Source organism: Perna viridis, chromosome 1, assembly GCF_037379345.1.
Source record: "Perna viridis isolate PV_CMFRI_1.1 ecotype Kerala chromosome 1, ASM3737934v1, whole genome shotgun sequence".
In the NCBI taxonomy this organism is placed as follows: Eukaryota; Metazoa; Mollusca; class Bivalvia; order Mytilida; family Mytilidae; genus Perna; species Perna viridis.
Genome location: NC_142445.1, coordinates 72285089 through 72307569, shown reverse-complemented (window position 1 = coordinate 72307569; position 22481 = coordinate 72285089). Strand labels below are relative to the sequence as shown.

Here is a 22481-nt window from a genome sequence, read left to right as displayed (position 1 = left end):
TTATACAACTTAAATAGTAAAAAAAGGAGAGCGATTTCTAGTTATAAAAAATCACTCAAAAAGGCAGACAGCAATTTTCATGAAGGTTAGGTGAACTTTTTTTTTATATCTATATTTTGGTTTTCATACATTCCAGTGTTTAAGTTTTGGTGTAATAGGACTTTCTTGATTTATTTCAGATTTTTGGTTTCTGATTGTAATGGGACTTTGAATTTAAAAAGAAAAAAGATAATTTGAATTGTTTTCATCATTGTGATATTCATTTTCCTACTGTTACTGAAAGTAAATGTTTTACCAGGTGGGAAAAGTTACTACCATAAATATTGGCAATATCTATGTTGTTTTTTATACGACCACAAATTTTGTTTGCAGCCGCATCATGCTATGGCCCTGTGGTCAAGTCATGATCATTGTTGTCTATAGACTTTTTTTGTGGGTTAACTTGATAAAAATTGATATCTTGATAAAATTTTATAACACAAGAGGAAGGTTGTATTGATTTTAGGTGCAATGGTCCTAACCCAACTATGTAGTATGTGATTAAGGATATCTATGAAAGTATATCACTATAAAACCAATGTCAGGATGGGATTGATTTTTGGGGTCTATGACTATTAGAACCATGAGGGAATTAAGAGCTACTAATATGTTCCAAACCTCAAAATGAAGGTTTTGGTGTAATTAAAGGGTTATGCCTCTTACTGTTTAAGACTTAAGGGCAAAAAAGTGGTAAAAATAAGCATTTTCTTCAACTTTGTATTAACAGCTTATTTTTTGTGTCTAATTGTAAAAAATTTAAAGTTGTTTGACCACTTACACTCTTGTCAAAATCATAAATTTCATCAATTCAATTTCAGAGTTGTATCAAGTTTTAATGCTTTGTCTGTATTTGTCCAAACTGTTCAGGTTTAGACTTCTATGGTTGTATCAAGCTGTATCCTTCAACACATTCTGTTTTGTTATTTTATCATCTACCTTGTCCTTGTTTGTAATTTTCATTTGTCTAATGTACATAAAACGATTTTAACATTCCATTCATGTAATGAAGTTGATTTATTTTTTATCATACTTCTAATTCATGCTTGTTGTGAAAAGTTTTATTTCAAAGCTATGGTTAACTTGTGACTTCTGAAAACTCCTAGAGAACTTTGCTTGCTTTTAAAAGTCTTACATGACCTTTTGCTTTCTGTGGACGCTAGCTAACTTGCATGTTTGGGATATCATTTTACAGATATTGGAGCTATAATGCATGTAGAAGAATTATCTCCCTTACGTGGAGGTGTATCATGGACAGGAAAACCAGTCAATTATTACCATCATACTATAGATAGAACTTTGGTGAGTTGGGAGTTATCTCCCTCCGACAACTCCCTTATTTTATTGTTCATTATTCTTATAAAGACTTTGTTTCTATCAAATTTAACAAAGCCTATTTGGTCTGGGTTTTTTTCTTTTCAAATTGTGATTATTGTACATGTATGTACTAAGACTATTCATGGCATAGTCGTATGTTCTTTCTGAAACCAGCAAATTATCAACTTTAAAAAACAAGTAAAAGCCCAATCCTTTGAAATTTGATAAAAGCAAAGTCTTCAGTGTATTATAAGATTCCAGTTTCATAACAAGAAATATTCATACAATGGAAACTGGAATCTGTCTTGGCTGTTTGGTTACAGTTTAAGTTGTAGCTGAATACACTGGGAGTAAGCTCTTGACATTGCATTCCAGACATTGGTACAATAATGCATGTAGCAGAGCTGTCCCCATTAAGTGGTGCCGTGTCATGGACAGGCAAACCATTCGCCTACTTTATACACACTATTGATAGAACTTTGGTGAGTAATTCATCATCCATCATTCAAATCATTGTTCACATAAATCCATTTACTTTTTATTTATCCCATTAAATATTAGTTGTCTGCTTCATCATTCTTTCATTTCAGTTTTTTTTTTACATGATACCAAAACTTTGTTATAACTAACCTGAACCAACATAAATAGATATCCCCATAAATTTTGGCATCTTTTTTGAGGCAGCCATGTGTCAAATTATCTACAAGAATTAGAAATAACCAGCAGAAATGATATTATGAATCAAGATATCAAATTAAATGAAGAAAGACTTGTTATAGGCCTTTTAGCTCAATTACATAAATACCTCTTCACTTGCTAAACTTGGCAGGATGGTGTTTGACAGAGTCAGTACAAATGATCCAATTTCGGTACTGTTTTATCAAACAAGATAACAAGTATTTAAGCTTTTGATTAAATGTTGACAGACTCATGTGAAATTTTTGAAAACTTGATGGTGTTGTTGATCTCAATGTCCCTCAAATAAACTACTCGAAATTACCATCTTGGAAAAGTCTACATACGACCCCTTTTTAGTTCAACTTCATAAAAGCTTGCCTAATGGAGGCTTCCTTTGATGTAGCTTTTGCTTGGCCAATTTTCTAGATCAACAAATCTGATACCACAGTTGCCAATGTTTTGAAACTTGATAGGGTTGTTAACCGCAGAGCTAGCCCTCTACTAATGGGGCTTAGGTGGCTCAACAGATGGTTGCAACTGCTCTAAGTTGCCATTGAAACATTGTGGGGAAATACAGTTTGTGGCACTGATGTGGCTTTGCAAATACTTAACCAAAATTTAGGAATTTTAGCAGAATGATATAAGAAGGGGCCTTTTGATCAAATGATTTGACTCCCAGATTTTGATTTTTTACCATATTTATAGAATGTCCTTCACACATTAGGTTTATAAACTGCTTTTTTATTTTATCCTAATGCACTTAAATGTATGACGTGCAGTCCCACTTAAAATTTGAGTTGAAATGTATGATTCTGAGGTCTTAGGTATTTGAATTGAAATGTATGATTCTGAGGTCATAGGTTTAAAATTTCTACTACTCTTGCAATTGTGTTATTAATTTATTTAATGAAATGCATACAGTTTATATGTTTTGGCAAAAAATCTTATTATTTATTTTTTAAAGTAATTGAATTAAGTTGAGGAAAAATCTAGCCTTGCTGTTATTATGACTTGGTGTAAAACATAGTCAAGATTCTCTCCAAAAACTTAGCAATTTCTACAGATCAAAATCCTCTCAAGTACAGGTGCTTATGTTATTTTCATAATTTCAAATTTGTTGCAAAAAATAAACCGACTGAAACCATTTCCATAAAAATTATGTGTGTTTATTTTTAGTTAGAAAAATACTTCCTTAAGCTGAAAAATCCCAAAATGAAGGTAAGTGCTCATTGTTTATTTATAAAACTATCTTCTGAAACATCTTTATTACGAAAAAAGGAAATACTTGACAATTGTTCATTACTTAAAATGAAATAGAATAGCTTGGTAATATTTCTGGTGTGTAAACAGGATGTATCACGAACATACCACTCATTTTAATATTTGTGTTACAAAAAGTTAACAAAGTATGGCTTTACAAATATAATTACAATTATTTAATTTAACCTTCATTGGTGCAAACAAATTATAAAAAATATCATTATATGAAGCAGTATGCATAAACATAGTATGTTAAAGCTGTCAGAGTTGTGTTGATCTTTTTCTGTTTTTCTAATCATTTACTTACGAGAAGTAAATAAATATAGCACAAATAAGATACTAAACCGTTACTTGTATATTACATTTAAATGTTTTTATAGGATGATGAAGAAATAAGAAAGGATAGGAAGGGAAGATTGGTTGAGAAAAGAGCATCAGATTTACTCAAGGTATTATCTTATAAATTGTATGAAGTGTTGTCTGTGACAGTTCAAAGTTTGTGCACCGAAGATCTGAACATGTCAGCATTTTGTCATGGTAACTCCTCTCAAAGTATTGAAGAGAATTTCAGAAAACTTTGTACATAGGGAGGAGACAACACATAGTTGTACATATAACCAGGAGATTTCTTTTAAATATTGTGGTTATTGCCCCTTTTAACTTTGTTTCCTTAAAGTAAGTGTTCTTTTGAAACATCTTGTCATAGTAAGTCCTTTCAAACTATTTAACAGAATTTCAGAAAACTTGATATGTAGAAAAGACACAATACCTGCAGGAAATTTGATCCCTCTTATTTTCCGTGATTTATCCCTTTTCAAAAAAGTTTTCTGAAATGCTTTACTGAAATATCTTGTCAATGACACCACCCCCCTTCTTGGCCAGATTGTTTTTATTTCCATTATTAATTCATGAAAATCTCAAACCTCCTTCAGTATGGGATATATGAGTAATAATCAGTTACTAAGTTCTTTCATTTATACTATTTCAATCGTCTAAATATAGCTGAAATATTGCTGCTTGGACGTCAAACCCCAACAATCAAATATACTATTTCATCAAAGGTAGATAATTCTATTCTTCCTATTTTTTGGAAGTATAAAAGGACAACATATAATTTTGTCAGTAAAACAACAACAATGTTAACTCGTGTAAATGTTGTAACATACGTCTTCTTTTATTATTCCTTTTTGCAAGACACAAGTTATAGATAAATGGTTGCTCTTCCTTTTATTTAAAATATTAGAATTTATATTTAGTAAAAAGATAGCAGTGATTTATCAAATGTTCCTTGTGTTAAAAATTTCAATAATTCACAGTTAAATGAATTTCATAATGTCACTATTGGACTTTCGCCCGCCAAAAAAAAAAAAAAAAATATCACAACACTGTTTTTGATCACAAAATCAAAAATGTTTGAAGAAAATCTATATAAAAATTGGATAATCAAAATATATTTAAGGAATGACGGTTATATTTTTTCAGTCTATTGGCATTGAGGTTATTTAAAAAAAAAGACAAGAAAATTATAACAGATATCCTATATAGTTTAATTTTAGTACATTATTTGTATCAACATCTAATGATTAATTCATTAAAAAGGGTCACATCGCAAAAATTTGGTGTGTGATGATTGACAAAATGTATCCAATCAGAAAACATGTAACTTCTGAAATTATATTATTAATTGTGCCAAGAAGGCTTGAATATTTAACTATCCTATTAGGCATCCCTCCTTCAAAGGCACATTGGACTAAAACACAGGTTTGATATTTTTCTGATCATTACTGGAAATATCTGATTTGTATTTGGTACTGATCATAATAAACAACTCTTTTTAGGATGATGTAAAGATAGGATCAGTGAAGCCCAAGAAAACAGGAAAAGAGAACTACTCAGCCATCCGTAACATTGACTTTGACAGTAATAGTAATGCTAGTACCATCATCAGTGACACAACAGACGAAAACTTCCAGGTATCAGGACCTACAACTCGTCGACAATGGTCGGAGTTTGTATCCAAACCTAAATCAGAGTCTACCTCCGCTGTTGTGTCCTCTAATGAAGAGGAAGAGGAGGAAAAAGGGAGTGTGATTAGTGAGGCAACAACAGGGTCCCTTAGCCAGGTTTGTTTGCCTCTGTGTGTCTATGTTTTGTCTTTCTACTGGCTTTGGAGACTTTACCTCACTGACACCAAAAGCCCTTTGTGTTATCACTTTGCGTCTGTTGCTATTTCCCTTGTGCTGTATTAGTTATAATGGTTTTCTTTATTTTCCTTTAAATTGCTTTTTTTATCTGGATTGTAATAACATCTGAAGCAAGCCTGGTTTTTTCAATTCTCGGAAGTTTCTCTAGAAGTTTTTATTGCTTTAAAACATGGTAAGATTAATAACATATTCAACTTTTTTAACCGAATTTGTCAGGGAAAAAAAATTGTTTTTAAATGTTTTGATGTATGAGGAGTGAGTAGCTGCCAAACTTGTCCATGCTGTAACTTGAACAGCCTTTGATAGAATCCTTTAAAATTCAGATTACCACTTTCCTGAAACACAAGGAAAGTCTGTATTGATTTTCATAATACTGTTTTTTTTTTGTTTTTTGTTTTTTGTTTTTTTTATTTCATTTTTGAGTTATTGGCCTTTTATTTAACAAAAAATGGGACTTAGTAGGAAAATTTGGTTCGCCATCAAATTGGCTGCCTCTTGTTTACATTTGACTCTCCCAAAAAAAATGATTGTTTTCATATGTTTTGGTGTTGTTGTGCCTTTTTGTTGCATAAATCAGGGAAAATCCAGTTTGATGTCAGTTTGACAGCCTCTTGTGTTGTGGGACTGACAATTGTACAATAACTAATGGAAGATGTCAGGTGATGACTTTTTCGGTTTTGTCTATGGATTAGTTGTTAGTTTACTCTCATTATAAACCAATTTAGTGAACAATTGTTGGGTATATACCTGTATTTATGTTTTGTTTATCTTCTTTTATTTTTAATAAAAGTGTCTTTTCTAAACTTGATCAGATTATAGGATGTTTGAAAAAGTTTGAATTAAAAAAAAATGTCTGGACCTTTTCTAATCTCATGGTGTAATCATTTTGATTTCAGCTCGATTCTTGTTTCTCTTGATTACTCTTTAATTTCAAGAAAAAACTGATTCAATTTTTGATTCAGTAAAATCACATTATTGATGTTGGAAATTAAAAAAAAAATTAGTAAGAAATGTATTAGTAAGTAATTTGTACTCAGCTTTTTGCTAACTCATTTTTTTAGTAATTGATTGCTGTGTTGTCTGGAAGTCTAGTTTTTTGGCAATTGACTACAAATATATGGAGTTTAATTATCACTGTTTTTTTTTTTAAGAATTTTTTATTGTGTGGGTTATGCTTCTTTTTGATAACTATAAATTGATGGAAGTTGCACCCATGATAGTTGCCTTAGTTTTCTATAAGATTGTAGTGCACTCAGTTTGATACTTGTAGTTTGTATCCTCCGTCAACATTATATTTTGTATAATTAAATGTTATAGTAATCATTACACGGTCATCCATTGATTATACTGTGTATTTTAACACAGATTATTTACTCTTAATTTTAGTCCAACATAGAACTAGATATTGACATAGCCCAGAAAGTGAAGGAAAACAAGAGACAGGTTGCCAAGAGATTACAAAATGGTAAAGTCAGAAGAAAACGAGAAGCCACAAATGGTAAGTTTCCTGCTGCTTACAGTACTTAAACAAAGAATAAATCTGTGAAGGGAAAAGTCATATGAATTGAAAATAAAAATGAGAGATTGATGTTTAGAAAAAGAAATTTGAAACTGAATTTATAGTTAGTGGTGAGCTGATCATTAAAACATCAACTTCTTGGTCATTTTTTAGTTCTCACTTCAATCATCAGTTTCCAGATATGCAAATTGTCTGATTCTCATCCTTATCTTCAGGAACTCATTGTATAATCATTTTACACATGTTTCTAAAGGATTTTTATGTTCTGAATACAACCTGATTTCTGTTTAAAGGTCTAATGGCTTTTTATTTTAGGAAGAAGAAGAACCAACTTCTCCAATTCCAAAGCCAGAGCTGCAAACAGAAATAAAAACAAAGAGAAAGTTTTGGCCTTAGATAGTTTAAATCTTCTGCACACTCACACATTGATGTCTACATCTACATCAGGTAATCTTTAATACAATTCATTTTCTAATTGTTTTCTTCTGCAAAGTCTTATTCTTAACATTTCTGTAGTATGAAATATCAGACCTGATTACCCCTACGCTTATGGTGTATTTTCTGCAATTTACACCCTAAGCTTTACAACAAAAACGGGTACAAAAAATTAAAAACATGATTTTTGTCACTGAAAGACGATTCTGGAACGCGAACTGCATCTTTGGGCCAATTGGTAAAAGTGAACAAAAACAAAAAAGTTGATTGATTGTTGGAGTTGAATGCCCAAGCAGCAATATTTGAAAACACTAGAGAATCCCAAGTAGATACCTAGTTGATCCTGAGTAGATACACCAGCAAAACATGTTATTGTTTACAAAGGCTTGTTTACTTGAGTAGATAAGAATTAAGATAATTGTCTGATCTTATGCTTTCTTTTGCATTGTCCAGCTTCTCCAGAAAACCAAAGAAATTGGAATGACAGGACAATGACTGGAGTATCTTCTAGCTGTTTTAAAGCAATGACAGAAGATCATACTATATCCAGATTAGAGACTGAACAAGCACTACATCAACTCTGTGGTATGTCTTGACTTATTATTACCATTCAAATTATCACCATGTCTGTCCACCCTTGTAACTTGTTAATGCCTCTCTAAACTGTTAGATGACTTTTGATAGGAAGATTATGTGTTACATCTAGATGTTCAGACATGCGTGAAGGGTGGTGGTTATAGTTAGTGTTCTGCAAGAGACTTTAATATAACCTCACTGTTTTACATGTTCAAAATCTGAATGGAAGGCGGGGTATCCTTAGGTTATCTAGTTTAGTTATAATTGACAGAAGTCTATTGAGTTATTAATAATATTAAGTGCAATGGATGGTGAGGTGATTTTATACAGAAATAAGTTGTATAGCATATAGGTGAGAGACAATATCACTTTACGCTGCCAAAGTTAAAACTGCCTGTGACAGCATCACATTTTTTTTATTGTATAGAATATTTTTTCATCTTTCTTTTTCTTTTTTCAGAACTGTATAAGACCCAGATGTCACAGTTTTTGTCATTTATGCAGACACCTCAGTACAGAATATCTTTGCAACAACAAATTGACAGAGAAAGGGTCAGTACTGTGTATATTTTTGTTGTAAAAGTTAATCTATGCTTCCATGTTTAACTAATTAAATAAACTTTCTTTCAGTAACATTTTATATTCTGGTTTGTTTGTTTACATTATGCATTCTCTTTTCTCTTACTAAAATTCTTTATTTCTTGTCCAAATCTTATATATTTGTCAATTTTTCAAACATCTTGTCATTTGAAACTACTGAATGGATATGGATGAAACTTAGCATGATTGTTAGCATTTTTTTTTTTTGGCATATATCTCCAAAACCGTTGAATTCAGCAAAATTTTTATGGAGTGTGATATTGTTCATCATCAGAAGATGGACCTATGATGGAAAATTTTCAAAATAATTTGTCACCGGATGTAGGAGTTGTGGCCTCTGAAACAAATTTGTTTATCGTTGTTCACATGTACAACTTTGAAAATCTTTTTCTCTGAAACCAATTGAGACAAAATTTAATGAAAGTTGGCGTAATTGTTATTTAGGGTAACGTAACTGATCATTTAAAGTTTTTCATTGGTGAAAAAAAACAAAGCTATTGTTACTAAAAATAAAATTTAGTGGTCAAAATGCATTTTTTTTTTGCTCTATTTTCCATAACTATAGGAAATTAATAAAGATGAATGCTACTCATAAGATAAACATGATATTCTGCATTGACTGGCAGTATTGAAAATATTTTTTAGGCTGCCATTTTTCAACCATTGTCATCAGTTGCTTGGATTCCAATGATTTTTGGTGTCTTTAGGAAAAATTGTGTTCTTAGTTTAATTGGGATGAAGTAAGTTCATTCTGGGTGGCCATTTTCCAGCTAATTTTACACTTGCTTTGATTTCAATGATATTTGGTTTGTTTACTAAACATGGTCTCCTGAGTTGAATGGTGATGATGAAAATGTTGTTTAGCCATGGTTTAACTTCATTTTATATTCTTTTTTAGCAAATGTAAACTGGGCTAATGCCACCTCAAATCCATTGGAATAACAAAGTATAGGGAGGACCCCTTACCAAATTTGTTCCAGTGGTTCTAAAAACACTTTGATGGCATTTCCAATATTTTACAGTGCCTTATGTACTCAGTTGAATAGCATTCGTCAATATATGCTCTTTTTCAGCAATTTTTTGTCAAACATGGTAACTTACTTAGTTAATAGGGAATAGTTTGCCAGGTGGATGATTTAGGCCCTTTCAAGAACCTCTTGTTTGATTCTTCCTGCAGTTTTTTTATTGGATTTGAAATTAAATATCTCTTACTGTTTTTGAGTTACAATTGGTCAATGGGTTTAAGATTTTATCCCATGTCACAGGAAGTACTTGAAATCTGTTAAATGGAAAGGTATTTTAAAAATGTAACAGGTTAAAAGAACTCTTTGAATTATATTTTTCTTTGTATTAATGGATTACAGGAGAAGCAGCAGAAACTGAAGGCAAAAGTAACACAGTTAGAAAAACACATCACTTCAATTCAGAAAGAAAGTGTTGGTCATCTTCATGCTAGATTAAAAGAGGTAATTGTTATGAAAGATGCACATTTCAAGAATAAATATAAATGCATTCTTTTCTTTTTTAAGTATGCAGATAAGTTTTATCCTATTGTATAAAAAATGTAACTCTATGGTAATAGTAATAGTATTTAACATCATACTCAAGGTGATTCTAACAAATGACTTTAATCCTATACAAGATTTATTTGTAAGATTACAGATGTGAGAATTATTATCTCAAAACCTTAAGCATAGCAGTAAAGGAAATGTTTGTAAAGTACAGTTAACACAAGTAAAGAAAGCATAGCCATAAAGGAAATGTTTGTAAAGTACAGTTAACACAAGTAAAGAAAGCATAGCCATAAAGGAAATGTTTGTAAAGTACAGTTAACACAAGTAAAGAAAGCATAGCCATAAAGGAAATGTTTGTAAAGTACAGTTGACACAAGTAAAGAAATATGTGCATTATGAACTTTGGTCATAATTATCTGTATATATAAAGATTATATTGGTGATTTTTCACAGCTTGGTATACAAGCATCAACACCAGCTGAGTTTCTGCTACAAGCCAAGCGTATTGTATTAGAACATAAGGAGCTAGAGGGACAAGTGAGTAGTGTAGAACAACAAATTAAACACTTGGAGAAATTTACTTTGGTACGTCTTTATTAATGTCCAGACGTCATCATCATCTTTGGTCATGCATGAAATCATACGCGAGGTCATTACATCATCACCTGCCATGCATGTATAGATCTCGACTGTTGTTAGTGGTAACATATTGGTATAGTTAAAGTAATAGGATTTTATTTACAATCTTTTGACCTACATAGCTCTATTTAAGCCATATGAGATAATTTCCTTCATGGTTTAGATAATATACATGTACATGATTTTGTGAGACTGCAATAAAAATGTATTATGAAGTCTTGTAAATGCAAAAGAAAAGCTGCAAGTAGGGCATTCTGAATCAATAAACTAATCACAAAATAAGTTCAAAAGAGAAGAAAGTTAACCTCACTGTAAAATGAAATCTCAGATACCTTCAGGTGTTAATTCTGTATTTAACTTGGCAGATAAGTTGAAATCTTGGGTGTCTTAAGATTTCTTTTGTCTTATACTCTCAGCTGTATCAGATTCTAAATATCTTTGGTAATAGAGTTATAGAAGCTTTATCTATTTTCACTGTTCATAAACATTACCTAACATTCATTCTTCAGACTCGTACTAAATATATTAAAGTCCTCTTTACATGGGAAATATAATTCTCCATGATCTCAGTCATTTTTTACTATGATATATATGCACTGAAATGTATACACTGATAAGATATAAGAAGTGATGTTATTCAAAGTTTTTTTTGTAATAAAGATAATTATCTGTATATAGAAATTATGGAAATTGTTTTATGAATATTTAGTTATCTGTTGGTTTTTAGTTATATGATCTTTAATTTTATAGTTTTTTTTTCTCAAAATGTAAATTAAAGGTATATATGTTGGTTGTGTAGAATTGTATTAAATTCATCAATTAAACAGAACAAATTCCTGAATAGGTTTCACAAGTTTCCAATAATGTTGATTATGGAGCAATACAGTTTTCTATGATATTTGTTTCAGTTGGAAGGTGGAAATGGTGTACTGGTAGATAAAACAACTAAAATCAATGGAATAAAGGTCAGATTTACAGTATCTATTTTAACAGAAAACAGTATTTTAATCAGTTGGTAACTCTAAAAATAAAAATGTTTTATTTGATAAACTTTTTTACTAAGTGGTGGGTTAACTTGACATCAGTATTAGCACTGTTGAAAAACAGTTTTACAACAATAATATTTATGTTTAAAACGTCTTGTGACTATTATTGTTCAAATTTGAAAGGAATTTTGACTATGAAGCCTGTGGACATCAGATGATGTCATATATATAGGCTCTGTAGGGAAGTTGGTGATCTTTTTGTCCCAATTTCAGCACACTTTTCTGCAAAATTAATGTTCGCCGCAGACTTTTATTAAAAAATAAAATTCTGCTTATTATCTAAAGAAAAAGTCAAGATTGTAGACTAATTACAAGGGGTTCTTACTCTTTATCCTTTATTGATACGGTAAGCTGTTTGAACTATGTCTCACATTTAACATCAGATGGTGTTCCCCTGTCCTGACTGGTATAGTTACAGTAAGCTGTTTGTCTCACATTTAACATCAGATGGTGTTCCCTTGTCCTGACTGGTATAGTTACAGTAAGCTGTTTGAACTTCTGTTTGTCTCACATTTAATATCAGATGGTGTTCCGCTGTCCTGATTGGTGTTGTTACAGTAAGCTGTTTGTGTCACATTTAACATCAGATGGTGTTCCTTTGTCCTGACTGGTATAGTTACAGTAAGTTGTTTGTCTCATATTTAACATCAGATGGTGTTCCCCAGTCCTGACTGGTATAGTTACAGTAAGCTGTTTGAACTTGTGTTTGTCTCACATTTAACATCAGATGGTGTTCCCTTGTCCTGACTGGTATAGTTACAGTAAGCTGTTTGAACTTCTGTTTGTCTCACATTTAATATCAGATGGTGTTCCGCTGTCCTGATTGGTGTTGTTACAGTAAGCTGTTTGTGTCACATTTAACATCAGATGGTGTTCCTTTGTCCTGACTGGTATAGTTACAGTAAGTTGTTTGTCTCATATTTAACATCAGATGGTGTTCCCCAGTCCTGACTGGTATAGTTACAGTAAGCTGTTTGAACTTGTGTTTGTCTCACATTTAACATCAGATGGTGTTCCCTTGTCCTGACTGGTATAGTTACAGTAAGCTGTTTGAACTTCTGTTTGTCTCACATTTAATATCAGATGGTGTTCCCCTGTCCTGATTGGTGTTGTTACAGTAAGCTGTTTGTGTCACATTTAACATCAGATGGTGTTCCTTTGTCCTGACTGGTATAGTTACAGTAAGTTGTTTGTCTCATATTTAACATCAGATGGTGTTCCCCAGTCCTGACTGGTATAGTTACAGTAAGCTGTTTGAACTTGTGTTTGTCTCACATTTAACATCAGATGGTGTTCCCCTGTCCTGACTGGTATAGTTACAGTAAGCTGTTTGAACTTCTGTTTGTCTCACATTTAATATCAGATGGTGTTCCCCTGTCCTGATTGGTGTTGTTACAGTAAGCTGTTTGTCTCACATTTAACATCAGATGGTGTTCCCCTGTCCTGACTGGTATAGTTACAGTAAGCTGTTTGTCTCACATTTAACGTCAGATGGTGTTCCCCTGTCCTGACTGGTATAGTTACAGTAAGCTGTTTGTCTCATATTTAACATCAGATGGTGTTCCTTTGTCGTCCTGACTGGTACAGTTACAGTAAGCTGTTTGAACTTGTGTTTGTCTCACATTTAAGATCAGATGGTGTTCCCCTGTCCTGACTGGTATAGTTACAGTAAGCTGTTTGAACTTGTGTTTGTCTCACAAGATGGTGTTCCCCTGTCCTGACTGGTATAGTTACAGTAAGCTGTTTGAATTTGTGTTTGTCTCACATTCAACATCAGATGGTGTTCCCGTCCTGACTGGTATAGTTATAGTAAGCTGTTTGTCTCACATTTAACAACAGATGGTGTTCCTTTGTCCCATCTGGTGTACATGTTATTGAGGACCATACATTTGTGGTGGTATAGTGGTATACCACTGTTTGTCTACATATCAAATGCTATTATGATTTGCTTGTTTTCATGGAAGGATTGTGCTGTTTTTGATCACATTCATTCATGACTTTTGGTTGCAGTGATGGGACTCCAAATGAAGGGAATTGGTTTTCATTCTATTCTACCAAAAGAGAAGTACATGAGTGAACTGGCTAATTTATTTTTTCTGTCTGCAGTACAAATTCCAAATATATTTGATAATGTTAATGCTTTTTAATTCACAGAATGGTATACATGAACCTCTACCAGATCTTATTATGAAGGAAGTCAATGCATCATACACTCAGAAAAAGAAGCTCATAAATCAAGTCAAAGAACTAGAAGCTGAAGTCACAGAATTAGAAAGAAAAAATAATAAATTAGAAAAGGAAAATTTCAGAATTAAACAAGAGGAAACTCAGACAAAATCCCTTAAGGCAGCTTTACTTAATAAGTCAGGGAATGAAAATAAACCAGGTTTATCATCTGCTCAGTACACAGGGACAGATGCTCAGGTGTCATCTAATACTCATATCTCAGGAAAAATCAACCATTCCATTCAAAGGGAGAAAACCAATCAGGAGAGGCCAAATGGATCAATCATACCCCGTAGTCAGCAGTATATGGCATCACATGTACCAATAAGTGCTGTTAATCAGTATAGAGAAAAATCTTCAGTTCAACCTATAGCTAGATCAACACACAAAACATTACCAATGGTTAAAGACCTTCGTCCATCAACTGGTCCATCTCAAGTCAACAACATGCCTACATTTAGGTCTTTACTGCAAGCTACTGGTGAACAAATGAAAAATCAGGAGGAGGCTCGAAAGAAAGTTCAAATTTTAATGAACCCAAATCCAAATATTGGATCAAAATCTAAACCAGTTAAACCCTCACCAGTTCCACTGAATGGGCATAAGATTGTTTATTTTGTTAAAGACAATTCCATTCCATCAACTGGAACTAATAAAACAATTTTAAATACCATTAAGGATGTAAATGCCCGTCCTTCACTTCCTATCAGCATTCCATTAGATCAACTGCCAAAAGATGAACTGCGAGAAAAAATCAAGAACAATACAAGTAAACCTGAATCCAAACTAGATATGGACTCAATGTATTCACCAATTAGTCGACCTAGTAGTCAAGGCAGTACTACAGATACTGCTGATAATGATGAACTACAACCACAACTTAAATTGAATCAAGCCAAGCCAACCAATATTATACTGTATCCCATGACATCTAAACATTCTAATATGTCTGTTAATACATTTGTAGAAAATGTTGTCAAATCTGAAATGGGTCGTAATAATCATAAACCACAGTTGGTATTTCAGGGAGGAAAGGGGGTTACACAGTCAGTCAGTAGTTCTCAGAGTGATAAGATGTTAGCAGAAGCTTTATTACAGATGTCAAAAGCCCAGAGTAAGGTTACTTCTGGCCAACAACAGCCAACGTCATATGTAACTAAAGTGTATGTGGCACAGCCTACAACTGATAACCAGAAACTAAAGAGAAAAAGAACTGATTCTGTACAGAACAATGAGAAGAGAAAGATGCCATACCAGCCAATAAATGCAAATCCTCATGGCCCTCAATTTCAACACAATCAACAAACAACTGCTAGTTCTATCCCATCACTAATGAGTATAGCCACTCGTCCTGTGGGTCTTCCTGACTGTACACCAAGCAACAAAAGTAAGTTGCATTGAGGATTGATGTCGTTGGTATGTAGTGTATAGTCATTGTAGTAAGCTTCCTATCCTAAACTTTATTTATTTTTGCACTAACCTTTTCCAATTTGTTAAAGTAGTGGGTTGTCTGCTCCATTTTCTGAGTTAACAAACTACACAATATATTCAGTATTTGCTATTTGAAAGAATGAGCACATTCCTTTATAAACACTTTTTCTCTGGTTCAAAATTTTTTTTACACATATCAAATGAGAATATGTTGAAAGGTGGAAGCATTTAATAGCTACTAACATTTTTTTATTGTTATGCCTGGTATTTTTCTTTATCTACTGAATTCATACTAGAAATATCTCCCATTTCTAAGGTTACATCAATTGACTGTGACATTGCTGCTATAAATAGATCAGTTTTGAATATCTTGACAGAACATAAGATCTTGTGGGGCATGTTATAATACTTTTGTCCTGACAAAAAAACTGTCATAATTCTGTTTTGTTTGAAAGAAATAACAAAACCATTCACACTACATGTATTTTGTAGGATTTTCTTACCACTGCAAAAAAAAAAGTTTCATAAATGTATGGCATTGTTGTGGTCCTTACTAATTTGAATTAAAGTTGGTTAACCTTTCTAAAATTTTTACAACAAGGTTTTAAACTTGAAAAGGTAGGTTTGTAATAATTTTGGTTGTGATGGCCCCAACTGTTTTTGAATTTGAGGACAAAAAAAAATAACTACTATTTAATTCAATTAAAAGCAAATAAATTTCTATCATATTTTTCAAAAATTTTCAACAAAATTCTATACCACAAATATTAGACGGATTGATTTTTGGGTTAAGTCTTGAACCATAAAGTATACAGGGTCAGAAAGGGACATTATCTTGATACCCAGTCATTAACTTGACTATAAGTAAAGTAATTTTTGAAATTGAATCACAAGATGCAATACCATCAATAGAAGACTGGGATCAGTTTTAGAATTGTGACTTGATCCTTTTAGGAATTAGGGACCAGAAAGAAACCAGAAACAAAGCATTTTCATGATTTCTAGATGACAAATTTAGTAAAGGGGATTGAAGTTGTACCATACCCTCTATAGGAAGGTTTGGAGTAACTTTTGATGTGAATCATTTAGGAAGGAGGGGCTAAAAAGGGGCCACTTTAATGTTCAAATTGAAACTGGTCAAATTTCTTATAACAATCAAAATTCAAAGCTGTATCAAGCTTGAATGGTATGTCTAAACATTTCCAAACTGTTTGAGGTTAGAACTTATACAGTTGTTTCAAGCTGCACCTTTCAAAGCAATTTATTGTATATTGCCTTATATGGAAAAACAATTTAAGAACAATGTTGCAGAATGTTTAAGATTACTATAAATGCTGTAGTATAGTGGGTACTTTTTCTCAACTTTCACAAGGTTAGAAAAGTGATTGGTCACTTAATTTTAGTAGATAATTGCATACATTTCATAAAATTTGAAGGCATGGATATAAGACTGCTATAATTAGAAAAAAATACTTTATAGAGCAAATTGTAAAATACATATCCAGCTATATGTTGTTCAGAATACCATATTATTTTTACATGATAACTCATACTATGAAAGTACTTATATTCATGGGTATCAATTTTCGTCGTTGGTTAAGAGAAATTATCAGTTTGCAGATTCTTGAATTTGTGGGGCTGACATAGTCATTCATACAAACCAATGGGAAATTTCCTTTTCGTTCAAAACCAAATTTCATGGTCTACTAAATCCATGAAAACCACGAATTTGGTACCCACAACAATAATACTTTCACAGAATCACAAATCTACTACATTCATTTAATAAAAAAATGTTCACCAGCATGTTTGTTGAAGATTATTTTTAGTTAAATGATATTATATTTCAAGTATATAAATTTATATAAGTAACACAAACTATTAACTTTTTTCTGTTCTTAGGCCTTTAAAAAATGTCTGCAACGTTTTATTTTTTTTTTTCAGGTGTTCCTAATGGCTACAATAAAGACTTGTGGAAGTCGCCTGATAAATTTGACAGATTTGATGCATTAGTGGCACTAGCTTCATCAGAACTGGGTGGGACTCCTCCAATCAGTAAATCATCTGGACCTAAAACTCCTCCTGGTTCTCCTCCACGGGGTAGAAAATCTCGTAGAAGTAGATCATTCAGTTCTGACTCTAGTTCAAGTCGATCCTCAAGCTGTTCAAGATGTAGCTCTCGTAGCCGAAGTCGAAGTTATAGTAGTACAAGTCGTAGTAGATCTTCTAGTTCTTCATCTAGTAGTAGCTCTTTCAGCAGAAAACGTGGCAAATCTAAACCAGTGTTGTCAAGTGTAAGCAATAATAAGTCTTCAGTTATCTTATCTAACTATACACCAATACTCAACAATGTAAATACTGTTGGATATCAACATATAGGCCAAATTAACAATCAACAGAATACAGGATCACCATACCAACAACCATCAGCAGTGTCACTATTGGCTCCAGGAATGGTTGTCAATCAACACCAGAACATGTTAACAAATCAACAATCTAGTATAATGGTAAATCAACAACAGAACATGATTACAAATCAACAGCCTAATATGGTTGGCAACCAACAACAGAATGGCCCTTTGTTGGCTACTCCATCTAGTGGTCCTCTCCTGGCAACTCCCACTGCTGGAAACACTCAGAATACCACTAATTATTGTTTGGTGAACAGCAATACACATTTAAATGGTGGTGGAATGGTTCTTATGTCAGGAGCTAATACATCATTTCAATCAGCTGTACCTATAATGCCTGGTTCCACAATATCAAATAATGTTGTGCTTCTATCCTTTTCACAACCTCAAAATACTGGTATTAGGCCACCATCAAATCCTGCTGGACAGAAAGCTATTGCTGAACAACTTCATCACCCTCCACCACCCCCACATTCTTTGTTAGGGATGAATGGATTTAACAAACAGTCACAGTCTCCAAGATTTAATGTTCCAGACATGACTAAACCTCCTCCAAACTTATCACCCAATACAGCTGGACATAAATCTCCAGGACACAGTCCATCTGGGAATAACCCAAGATCTATGTTTGTAAACCATCCACCAATCACAGTTCGTCCACGATCTGAGGGACCACGTCACCATCATCGACCATATAAACAACCAGACTATCCGTCTCCATCTAAATACCATCAAAACCAACCTCCATCTGCTATGGGTGATGGTGGTCGATTTCAACCAGTTGCTAGATACAGTGTTGCTAATGTACGACCTAGGTTTAATTCTCCTCAAGGTAAATAAAACTTTATATTTGTAAATAGTACATTTAATTTTCACAAGTTATGTTCAATGTCTTGATCAGGAACTTATTAAAGTTGCTCATGAAATAATTTCAAATTTGTTATGTATGGTTCTAGAATTTGTACAAACTGTTGTTTTCTGGTATTTCAGGCTGGCACTGATACCGTTTCCATAGTAACGGATCATTGGTGTCAAGGTCACAGACAACAGTCTTTCTGTCGCCTGAGTTGTGCCAAATTCATCTCCATATTGTTTGAGAGTGAATGACCTAAAATAATAGAAAATATGTTAGATATAAGTGAAAAAGTCTATTTAAGGTTACTTCATAGCAATTCCATCTAATTATATGTCTATTTAATCTTGGCTCAGCTACAGTGTAAATGCACTAATAAACATTTCCTCTTGTATTTATTTGTATAAAAAAATCTTTCTTTTTGCCACCTTGGTATGATCTAAATGTAACCTTGAATAGATATTTTCCTAGACCAGCTAAGATAGAATGTTTGTAATATTGTATGATAAATCCTAAGCCTTACTATCAGGCCAGTAATCATTGTAGCCTTATAAATCAGGCCAGTAACATCAAATCAATTTATTTTTTAATGAATTTTAATTGTTTTAATAATAGTTTTATAGATGACGTAATAGAATTCAGAAGATAAAAGCTAGGTAATATTTACAATGTTCTAAAAATTGAGTTGTTTTTTTTTCATATTTTGATATTCATTCTTTGTTTCTTTTATTCAAATAAAAAATTTTATTATCAAGTGCTATGTGTACAATAACGACGAGAAAATGGCAATTTTGTTTTTATTGTAATCAGACCATATGAATGTATTTTGATGAGTCTTGATAGATTTCTTCTTGTATTGTGATTATTATCGTTATATTTGGACTGCTTTTTTATAGTGGCATTGTGGGTTAGCTTTGTAATCAGTTGGTTGTCATTTACTCTCAAGTGTTATTTATTTTTTACCTAGAATCAGGAATCAGTATCACTTTGATAGAATCTACAGTTGAGTTTATTAATAATATGATAATCAACACTTGTTTGTATTGCCCTAAGATGTATAGTTTTGACTTCAGTTTGACCAATACATGGTTGGAGTATTAACATATCAAACAGGACATTAGTGTTACATTTCCCTGCATTATAAGATTTGGTGCTGTAAACAGCAGAGGTAGACAGACTATCACTGCCTGTTGAATTATATATCGGTGAAATGAGTACTAGGGTTGATAAATGTAACTTATTTGAGTGCTTGTGTAGATTTTGTAGAAGTTGATGTGATGTCTTCTGTGTGTGTTTGTGACCTAGGATTGTCATTCCATCTCATAACAGTATACAGCCCGAGTGAAAATCATTTATTTAAATCATTTAAATCTCTGTAAATATGTTCACTTCTTTGGGCTAATCCAATTGAACATGGGTTCGTCATAAGAAAGATCAGCTTTGACCTGGAATAAACTTACATTAGATAAAATATGTTTATGTAATGTAAGACTAACCTCATACAAGGATTTTACAGTAGATAGGATGCGAATATCTTTTTAATTTCCTTAACCTTTTTTATGTAACACTAGTTTAAAAATTTGAATTTATTTTTAGCTCACCTGTCTCAAGGCCATGTGAGCTATTGTCATCACTTTGCGTCCATCGTTATTGTCCTCGTCCATCATTAACAATTTGTCAAAATTCTTTTTTTCACATATATCTTCAAAACCATTAGGTTTAGCCAAATTCTTTCAATTTCTTTAACGATCCTTATTAAAAGGCCTAGAAAAGTCTCCAGGGATCAACGTCAGACGACTTCTTGAAAGGTGGAAAAATATGTTTTGTTTGTTTTTTTTTTTTTTTTTTATAGTTTTCTGCCAATATCTAAAAAAACTATGATAGATAGAAAGAAAATATCATTTGCTGAAACAATCCTTATAAGTACTACCAAAATCTTGAGTCAAAGTTTGTTAAATGTATTGCCCTTGAAAGGCAACATGTAACAAGGTGAGCGATTCAGGCTTCTGGGAGCCTCTTGTTTTAAGCAATATGAAAGTTGATAAAGCCTTAAAAAAAAGGGTAGATATTGGCATATAGATTATAAGATGGGATTTGTAAGTAAAATATTATGGAGGAACAGTTTGAATAAATCTTCAGTATTAAACTTGAAAAGTTTGAAATTATTGGAAGCAGTATGTTTGGTTTATCAACAGGTCAAATTCATATAATGAAGATATAGGCAATTAAAAATGATGTCCTATTTCAAGATATCATATATTGTCATGCAATATACATGTATATTGAGAGGTCACATGAATCTTATCCTGTCTACTACCAAAAAAAGCCTTGATTTATAGGATTGGTAACAAATTGAATCATTTAAGTGAACTAGATTTCAATTTACTATTTCACATTCGTTCCATTGTCATGACTTGTAGTTTTTTGAGAGTTCATCTTGTTCTTTGATTTTAGCATGTTTTTATAAATTGCTTTATATATATTTTTTTATTTTTACTATGGTATTTGAAATTTTATTGGCAGAAAAATGGAACAGAATTTACTGATTGCTGTCAGATTATTTTATTGAGTTTGAAGTTCACATTTATATGTCGTAGGAATAGTGCTACTTGCCTTTGATTTAGTTCTTCTTTATGTTAACAGCAGAAACAAAATTCACCTGGAAAAATAATCATAAAATAGTATGCAACACTTTGTACTTATATGTTTATCTCAGATTGTATTACATTAACATCATTTTGTTATAAAATACAATATTGTGAACCTGGCAAGAGTTTATTTTATTGAGAAAAATCAAATTTATGTTTTTGTATAAAAATAAAAAGAAAACTACATAAAAAAAATGCAAATTTGATTAAATTAAATGCAATTGTCATTTACTCTTTTCCAAATTCAAAGTTTTATGCTAAGAAGGAAATTATAATATATTTTATAAAATAATTCCACATATTAGTCATATGAAGTAAGTGCTGTCATGGTTAAAAGTTTTGTAGTCTCCAAATATATAGTGTTGTTTTCCACTATGAATTTTGACGAAGTTCAAATTTTTCCTACTCGTGTACATGTATTAATGTGACATTGTAATCATGGTTACAGAACAAATTTCAGTTTTTGCTTGCAATAGTATTCTTGCTTGTTGATTTTGTTGTTTTTTTTTCCAGTTCTGCAATGTAAATACTTCACTTGTTTTAAGTTAATTCTGTTTCACAAGTTCATTCAGATCTCATTCATCAATAAACTTGTAGAAACTTTTTCTTGAACTTTTAATTCTAAATCAAACAGTTTAAATTCCAGATAATGGTGTACATGTAAGCGAGATATTTTAGGTTTCGGCTGGTGTACTCGCTATGTACAAATAAGAATTGGAGGAATGTGTATTGCGTACAGTTATTTTAAACTTCCGAAAAATTGACTGTCCAGAAAATCACAAAGAGCCTTTTCTAAAATTTGAATATATTAATAAAGGCTTTAATTTCATTGACATTGTTGGTTTTTTAGCTCACCTTGCAACAGACTGTGAGCTATTGCCATTCACTCGACGTCTGTCGTCGTCGTCCCTCGTCGTTGATCTCCGTTAACAATTTTTTTTAAATCTCCTCTAAAACTACTGAGCAGAATTATATGAAATTTTGCACAGATGTTCCTTATGGTATCTTGCACAAAAGTTATGTTTAGATTTTTTATCTGTCCAAAACAAGGCGCCGTTACTGAGAATAGAACATAGGTGTCAGAGTGT

The 22481-nt window shown here is 32.2% G+C and overlaps 1 protein-coding gene across 9 annotated transcripts in view; it reads left to right on the top strand.

Moving 5' to 3' along the window:
• The window catches only part of LOC148630274 (uncharacterized), a 38208-nt gene extending 15986 nt beyond the window's left edge, over positions 1–22222 (top strand). The window contains exons 1-15 of one of the 9 annotated variants that reach the window (XM_088564592.1): positions 1226–1338; positions 1729–1835; positions 3208–3249; positions 3672–3740; positions 5130–5414; positions 6882–6993; positions 7330–7461; positions 7903–8034; positions 8486–8577; positions 9990–10091; positions 10593–10724; positions 11687–11743; positions 13979–15437; positions 17426–18724; positions 18883–22222. In XM_088564592.1, coding sequence (XP_088420718.1) covers positions 1743–1835; positions 3208–3249; positions 3672–3740; positions 5130–5414; positions 6882–6993; positions 7330–7461; positions 7903–8034; positions 8486–8577; positions 9990–10091; positions 10593–10724; positions 11687–11743; positions 13979–15437; positions 17426–18724; positions 18883–18893 — 4017 coding nt within the window. In that variant the 5' untranslated portion in view covers positions 1226–1338; positions 1729–1742 and the 3' untranslated portion in view covers positions 18894–22222. Of the gene's footprint in view, positions 1–1225; positions 1339–1728; positions 1836–3207; positions 3250–3671; positions 3741–5129; positions 5415–6881; positions 6994–7329; positions 7462–7902; positions 8035–8485; positions 8578–9989; positions 10092–10592; positions 10725–11686; positions 11744–13978; positions 15438–17425; positions 18725–18882 lie in introns of those variants that run through there. The other 8 variants (XM_088564589.1, XM_088564587.1, XM_088564585.1 and 5 more) reach the window with 8 other exon arrangements.
• The last annotated feature ends 259 nt before the right edge of the window (positions 22223–22481 follow it).